At 38.2% G+C, this 8,240-nt stretch overlaps 1 protein-coding gene across 1 annotated transcript; it reads left to right on the top strand.

Annotated features, from left to right (window-relative positions):
- Positions 1-543: 543 nt before the first annotated feature.
- Positions 544-4,470, top strand: LOC306848909 (serine/threonine-protein kinase pim-1-like). The gene is made up of 6 exons (XM_079383702.1): positions 544-965; positions 1,125-1,231; positions 1,442-1,492; positions 1,597-1,963; positions 2,711-2,887; positions 2,976-4,470. The coding sequence occupies exons 1-6, from the start codon at positions 893-895 to the stop codon at positions 3,161-3,163; spliced, it is 963 nt and encodes a 320-aa protein (XP_079239828.1). The 5' UTR covers positions 544-892; the 3' UTR covers positions 3,164-4,470.
- The last annotated feature ends 3,770 nt before the right edge of the window (positions 4,471-8,240 follow it).

Here is an 8,240-nt window from a genome sequence, read left to right as displayed (position 1 = left end):
TCAAACCAATATCGTCCTATCCTAACAACCCATACATCAATGGAAAGCTTATTTATTCAGCTTTCAGATTAAAAAATAAATAAATAAAAATGGACCCTTATGACTGGTTTTGTGGTCCAGGGTCACATTTACTGTTATATTGTCACTGTACTAAAGTCAATTTATTTCTATCTATCTATCTATGCCTAATATATATATTTTTAGATTACATATGTATATAATATGCATTTGTACATATTAATATGCATGTATAAAGCATGCATCTATTTTGTAGTGCTCTTCAAACTTCTCTGAAATAATACTCCGAATCCGCAACGGGGGCTTTGTTATGTGTTATATTCACTCCGCCATGTGCATCATTCTCCCTGTCTGCCCCACGCCGGCTAAACGCCCTCAAAAAAACCCTCGACTATTTGGCGCGTTTTGATTCCCGCCACGTCTACGTTTTCCTTTATTTTCATATTTGATTGACTTTTTCTGCAGAGGCAGGCGCATTACTCATTGGCTGAATCGTGTTTGTGGGCGGGGCCACCGTTGACGTACGTGCATCCTTTTACTACTGGGTATATAACGACTCTTGCCCCTCCCTCATGCTTCAGAAAGCCGGGTGTTTGTGTCCGTCGCGCATCTCAGACAATAATATTTATCTTCGAAATATATTAATCGTTTGTTTATTTAATTTCATATTCTAAACTGGAATAGACCTTGCGCGGTCGTTTAAAGTTCGTCTCGAGAATCAAAACCCATCGAGCCTCGATGAGAAGGGATTTCTTCAGGCTTCTTCTAGACCGGATCCCTCAAGTAGACCTTCCCTACATCCATCTCTACACGACGGATTTCGACCTCAACATTGGAATAAACCTCAACCAGAACTCGCATTTCGGATTATAAAATGCTTCTGTCAAAACTCAACACATTCGCTCACATTTCCACCGTGGACATGCCGGCGAAAATCCAGCTTCAAGGTTAGAGGACGGTTATTCTCGCGTGTCTCGGTGTGTGTTGTGGTTTTGGGCTTGTTCACGTCAGCAGACTGAGTGTTGGGAATGGCGCGTGCGTCAGATTTCCAATTATTTCACATCTTTTATCAATTCTTACGAATCTATCGTGTCTTTTATCGACAGTTAAGGAGAAAGAGCCGTTCGAGAAGGTGTATCAGGTCGGCTCTGTGCTGGGAAGCGGAGGATTTGGGACGGTGTATGCGGGTTTGAGGATCGCCGATGGCGCGCCGGTAGGTTCCTGAATAACGTTAGAGTATTTTTATTCATAACGTGTGTGTATAACATATATATATATATATATATATATATATATATATATATATATATATATATATATATATATATATATATATATATATATATATATATATATATATATATATATGTTTACATAATATATCACTTCACTGCTTAATAATGCATTTATTTACCATTTCTAGGTTGCCATCAAGCATGTTGCAAAAGATCGTGTGACTGAATGGGGAGAGCTGGTGAGTTTTTAATTAAAATGATTATGTTAAGATTTGTATCTAAAATATCGCACGTAAATAATAAATGAGAGCGTCACTAAAACGAACATGTCCTCCGTTTCCAGCCCAATGGCGCGCGCGTCCCTATGGAGATCGTCCTGCTAAAGAAGGTCGGCACCGGATTCCGTGGCGTGATCAAGATGCTGGACTGGTGCGAGCGACCGGACAGCTTCATTATCGTCATGGAAAGACCGGAGACCGTCAAGGACTTGTTTGATTTCATCACGGAGAAGGGCGCGTTACCGGAGGAGCTCGCTGGGAACTTTTTCCGCCAGATTCTGGAAGCGGTGCGTCATTGCCACAACAGCGGCGTCGTTCACCGAGACATCAAGGACGAGAATATCCTCATCGATCTACGAACCGGCGATCTGAAGCTCATCGACTTTGGGTCGGGGGCATTACTCAAAGACACCGTTTACACCGATTTCGACGGTAAGAGCCATTTGCATGACCTTCAAGCCCAGGTTCCCACGGTCACGGAAAACGAAAATTAAAATACGTGCTTATCTAGCCTCATGGAAATGTGTGAGGGGTTTATAAACAAACCAAAATTATAGGCTAGAAATAGTTTAATGTCTTTTTAAATGCTGTGAGACATTGACATTCGATGGTTGTAAGGTTAGAAATCCTGCCAACCTCTAAAAAGGGTGTATGCTTTTATATTGAGGCGATGCTTTCACGTTTTAAAACGAGTGTATCAAACATATCTGGCATTAATCGCTTGATTAAATGTGTATTATGACCCCCTTTCATCGTTGACTAGCCATGTCAAGCTTAATAAAGCGCTCGGCGTGATGATTTGTTTATTTTTGTATTATGTTGCTTTGGGGAAAAGGCATTTTGCTGGTTTATGGGTTTGGCGCCCCCTCCGGTGGGAAATGGAATTATTACAACTCAAAGTTTGTAAACACAAGTCACATGGCAACCAGTTTCTCCACATGCGCGCGCCTGCAGTCACGCTCCCGAGCACATGACTGTGCACATTAATGCTGCACTATAACATAATGTTCGAACAGACACACCTTTTTCCTGCCGCACCTTTTACTACAGTGTTTGGTTTAGTGTTTGGTATCAGTCAGGTATTAAAATAAAGACTTGTTTTATTGCATTTTTTGGAGGGTTCAGTGTTGCAGAATCATGAACTTAAATGCATTTTTCTGTTTTCTGTTCTCTCTTCAGGTACACGTGTTTACAGTCCACCAGAGTGGATCAAATTTCACCGCTATCATGGTAGATCCGCGACCGTGTGGTCTCTGGGCATTCTGCTGTACGACATGGTGTGTGGGGACATCCCATTTGAGCAGGACGAAGAGATCGTACGTGGACAGGTGCTGTTCAGGCGGAGAATCTCCACAGGTAAGACTCACAGATCACATGACGCCACCTTCTAGGAGGTTTATGCGTTTATTGCAGAGCTATAATCACACATCCTGTTGTTTTATAGAGTGCCAGCAGCTTATCAAGTGGTGCCTGGCCCTCCGCCCTGCGGAACGCCCGTCTTTCGAGGACATCATCAACCACCCTTGGATGCAGAACACGGCGCCCCCTACAGACAACACTGAGATCAGACTGCACAGCATCAGCCACGAGCATCAGCCAGCTGCTTTCCCAGCAGTCACTGTGTGCAAATGACTCTATCTGAATGCATACGTAGAGACTTTCCATTACAGCAGCAAACCACCCAGGGGACCTGCGGACTGAGCAGTGCAAAAAAAACAAAAACACATGCTATTCTTTTATTTTGAGCATTGCTGCTAGGCAGGAGATCTAGGCTAGGCCAAAAAAGGGAGAGGTTCACCTTTTAGTGAGATCGGTTATCTCTCGTCTCCTGCCTCCCTGTGGCTCAGGGTCCCATAAGGCTGGATCGTAGTTACCAAATGACTGTCAACACTGCTGTCGGACACGGGTAGATTGAGAAGCCCATCTCAGCCAGTGTAGGGAGGAGCTCGGGGACGCCCGATGCAGCATCTACGAGGAGTTGTGCTGCGATGAGGGCCGTCAGGGCTGTTCCTCCAGGAAGCAGATCAGCCGAGCTTAATAATTTTAGTGCCTTCTGTGCAAGATCAAGGGTTTTTGTTTAGTTTTTTTGGAAATACTTGAATTGAGTAATAGCCACTGTAACACTCTACTCCTTAACCAGATGTCTTTTTTGACCTTCTTGCTTCCACCTTACCTGCTTCTGGCAGGTAACTGTCTGTCTTACTCTAATACGTCAGAGAGAGTAACCAAATCGACCTCACAAACCTCTGCAGAATGATAAGTCTTACCTCACTCTTTCAAACCGCTCTTTCTTTTTCCTCTTCATTTGTACTGAATAACCCTCAACAACTACCACTCATTGTCACAGATGCACAAAGCAATGCAACTATGACGTAAAAGACTACATTTTCTGCATATTATTTTTGTTTATATTGTAAATAGCTCGGTCAGATGACTCAATTCCATGATGAGGCTTATGTGCAAATGATATTTATTGGAGTGTCTTAAAAAAAAAAAAGAGATTGAAGTGGAAGTATTTATTTATTTATTTATAGAGAAACAATTTTCAGCAAAGTTTTTCTCATTCCACCACTGAAGGGCCCACAAATTATTTAAATGTATTTTTACCATATTTAAAGCCTTTTTTGAGAACGATATGTACATATGTTGTAAATAATCTTTGAAAGCACTTCTGTTTCTCGATGCATGGAGTACTGCTGATGGTAAACCATACCAGTCTGAAGTCGTGTTTGTCACCTAATTTAAACTGTCTGCTGTGCATATGTTGGAGGAACTGACCTCATGAATGTTTGAGGAACGAGTGATTTTACATGGTTTCTTTTTCACCTTTAGTAGGCATGATTGCTACTCGGATTTTGTTTTTCTGATTTAGCAATGTAAATTATGTTTAGAAAGCTATTTTTTTACACAATTGTCAATAAATATTTTTTTAAAATTCACTCTGGTTTCCCGGGTATGATTTGCTTTGTTTGGTTCACTACAGCAATATCAATCAGTGGTATTTAAACAGACAATGTCATTTGAGAAGTAGAGATGGACAGATTGCAGTGGTATTGGCTGTAAATCCATTTAACTAACTTTAATAACGCTCTTATCGTTTTATATTGATAGTGTATCTTTACTCTGAGGCGATTAGGACCACATGGGTCTAGATTTCTTAATGCTGTACTCCTGAACCGGATACATGCGATAGCTAACAGCATATACTTTATCTGTGTTTTTGTAGATAGCACCAGGTATGCTTTACATAGCATTATAAAGATATCGCTCACTGAGAAGGACAAAGATACAGAGTTATACATAAAGCCTGAATGTGAACGCCCACTTGCTCAGTGTCCTTGGTTCCAGCAGTACTTTTCCCATATTTTTCCATAAGTATTTCAAAGAAATTATTTAAAACCTGAGCCATGAACCAAAACAAGCAACTTTATGTAGAATGTAAAAAAAAAATGTTGAAAAAAAGTTGTTGGTGCACATATATATATATTATTATTATATACTGTGTATATAAATACTGTATATGTGTGTGTGTGTGTATATATATATACACACAATTTTATTAATTTTTTTTATTTTATTTATTGACTCCATTAAATCATTATTAATCATATGTAGGATTTAGTCCATGTGTATAGCTTTAACGTCGTTTATATGCTTTTGTTCTCCTAAAAGCTGATAAACGGTTTAAATATTTACAGTCTTCTAGGAAAATAGACCAAAAATATTGATGACTTATCTCACCCTAAGGGGCGTATGCAAATATTTACCCAATAAAATACTCTCTTGAACCACCTGATTCCATTTAGCAATAGCAAATGGCATAAAAATCATGGTTCATGTAAACTAAAGCCTATTGGCTATTTAAAAAAGCCACAATCCTTCTGTATGCCCCACCCAAACTTCCTGTCTCAATAGGAAATATATCAGGAATGAAAACTGTGCATACCACTGTTGCCACTCAGGTAGGTCTGTTTATATGCTTTAATTAAAAATCTATTTCTTTGATTGAAATTATACCTGTGGAACCCTCCGGTTGTGCCCCATATGTTAAAAGTTAAAGAGAGGCATAATAATAAATTCTCCCTGTGAGCAGTTTCACATTGTGCCTGAAACCTTGTCAGAGAAATAAACCAGATTTGTTGAATCGCTTCTCCTCTTATGCACCGTACAACCCAGGACAGCATGGCCCCCAGCATGGGGCGTCCTGACCTGATCCTTCCGTGGGCCCGTAATGGCTGCCCTCCCTATGAGGACGCACACAGCACAAGCAGGGAACGTTGTTGTTAAGCCTTTCATTAATCCTCTCACAAAAACCTTCTCAGCATTTACACTGCAGCTCTAAATGAGTTAGAATACGTGCATGTGACCCGAGGGGCACCTAATCGCTCAGCATCCGCAGGGGTATGTAACTAAACCTGACAAACCACACATCCAGGCTTGAGCTTTGACATATGACCAGAGCACAGTCAAAGTATCTGAATGAGTGGAAACCAAGTTCAGTATTCTTCAATATGGGAAGTTCAATATTCTTCAGCTCTCAAATTTTATTCACATCCATAATCAGATTCAAAATAATGTGCCAGTGCCAGGTTTCATGTCATTGACTTGGAGATATTAAATTTTTACTTTTGGGTCTGCTGCTAACAAAAAGATTTTTAGCTTCATGGATATCGAGTGCTGTAGTGATATTTTAGTAGGTAAACAAAGAAGTTTGCATCACCCTGGTTCCCTTGACCCAATAGGATTTTTTAATAGTTTTTATTTTTTATTTTTAAAGAAAATAATCTGTGTTTGATTTTTAAATGTTTTATCATTATAAACTTCACAAATGATACATTTTGAAGCCCATACACTAAATCAACAATTACTTTTGGTTTGAAAGGGCATTTACAGTTACCAAAAATATAACTTTTTGGGTTTTTGGTTATCAAAAATAAATAAGAAAGCCCTTCTCAGGTGACAAAAAGTAATACAAAAGTAATGTAAATCTTTCATGTTTTTTGCAGCCATTACTTTTAGTATATAGTATAGAGAATAGAGTTGCTTGAAGATTCATCAAAAGTTCTCCTGTTGTGTTTATGATGTAATGGTAAGTAAATAATCGCGATTAATCCAAAATAAAAGTTTTTGTTTGCATAATATATGTGTGTTCTGTGTATATTTATTATGTATATATAAATATACACACATACAGTATATATTTTGAAAATATTTACGTCTATATTTATATTAATATAATTAATATTATAAATTAATTAAATATATTTAATTTATAAACATGACATATTTTTCTGAAATATATACATGCATGTGTGTGTATTTATATATACGCACTAAATATACACAGCACACATACATATTATTTTGGATGTGATTAATCGCGATTAATCGTTTGATAGCACTACTAAATTTACAGTTTTGGGTGAACTATCCCTTTAAGTGGCATTTGTGGCCCATCTGATAAGGAAATTCATTTCAGATGTTGGTACGCTTCAAAGTTCTCAGGCTTTGTTGAAAGATTTTTATTTTTATTTTCTTGGAATAATTTCATGTTGGCTTCAAAAAAAGGTTCTTCTATGGCATCAGGCTGTAAAACCCTTTTTGGTGCTAATAGGAACCTATTGTGAGAGTGAAACTCCCAGTATGACTGTGGGAAGACTTCGTTCCTCAGTTTGTAGGTTTGATGAATGGAAGTCAAAGGATGGAGGCGAGAGCCTAACATGCAAACTGGTTTTAAAATGAGAGTCAAATAGCTGCTAGAATTTGCATGGCTGGAATCTATGAGCGAACATTTGACTGTTGAATCATCCCTGCTGCTGTTGCATAATCACCACAAAACACTACAAACACGCACAAGTTTCCGAGCAAATGCTCTGTACAATATCTGAATATTTACAAATCCGAGCCGAAAATCTCCTCTCTTGACAAATCCTCAAATAAGCATATTGTGTCACCGTCAGTGTGTTTTATGTTTGACCTTCGATGTTTTATTCATAGTGTTTATATGCAACATCTGTCATATTTTTAAATAGGACAGAATTCATAATCACATTTATATTTTTATCGTTTTCCACAATACATCAAGAGGAATATTTTATTGAGATATACATGTGTGAACTACATGTGTGAAGTTTCGCTTTTTCTCTTTGACGTACAATAAGAGTATATTGGTGTTAAATTACTGTGGAAATCAGCTCAGGTGACTTGGTCTTGGAAGATTGTTTATGTTCTTGCTGAGATCCCTGACTAGTAGACTTTTAATCTGAGCACAGTTTGAGACATTGCTGGGATTTATTTATTTTTTCTCAATAAAGAAACCAACATATTCAATCTCTCAACATTTTTCCTCTTTTGAAAAGTTATAGAAACGCTATTGGTTTCTTATGCTGTTGGGACAAATGGGGATGCTGAGAAGCTCAGAAAGGTGAAAAGGGTGTATAGCGCTAAAAACTTCATTGACCATTTCACAGACCTGTTGTCTGGTACGGGACATCGTTGAGATCTCTTCTGAAATGCAATAGGAGACACATGTGCACACTGTATTATTTTATTTTTGTTATTCTTTATTTTATTTTAAAGTTTTTTTATTTTAAATTTTTTTTAATTTTAGTTTAAATATAGCATTTGCGCACTTTTCTTCGTCTACTTATTTTTCAGCCATGTGAGTCCATGGCAGTCCATAGAACCGAAAATAATCAAATTTGGCACA

This window comes from Barbus barbus (assembly GCF_936440315.1).
Source record: "Barbus barbus genome assembly, chromosome: 29".
Classification (NCBI taxonomy): Eukaryota; Metazoa; Chordata; class Actinopteri; order Cypriniformes; family Cyprinidae; genus Barbus; species Barbus barbus.
This window is presented reverse-complemented; position numbering and strand designations above follow the sequence as displayed.

Excerpts from the sequence above, each read along its gene's own strand:
- LOC306848909 (XM_079383702.1), top strand. The coding sequence starts at position 893 with ATGCTTCTGTCAAAACTCAACACATTCGCTCACATTTCCACCGTGGAC. Across the intron at positions 966-1,124 it reads GGCGAAAATCCAGCTTCAAG|TTAAGGAGAAAGAGCCGTTC; the intron begins GTTAGAGGACGG and ends TTTTATCGACAG. Across the intron at positions 1,232-1,441 it reads GGATCGCCGATGGCGCGCCG|GTTGCCATCAAGCATGTTGC; the intron begins GTAGGTTCCTGA and ends TACCATTTCTAG.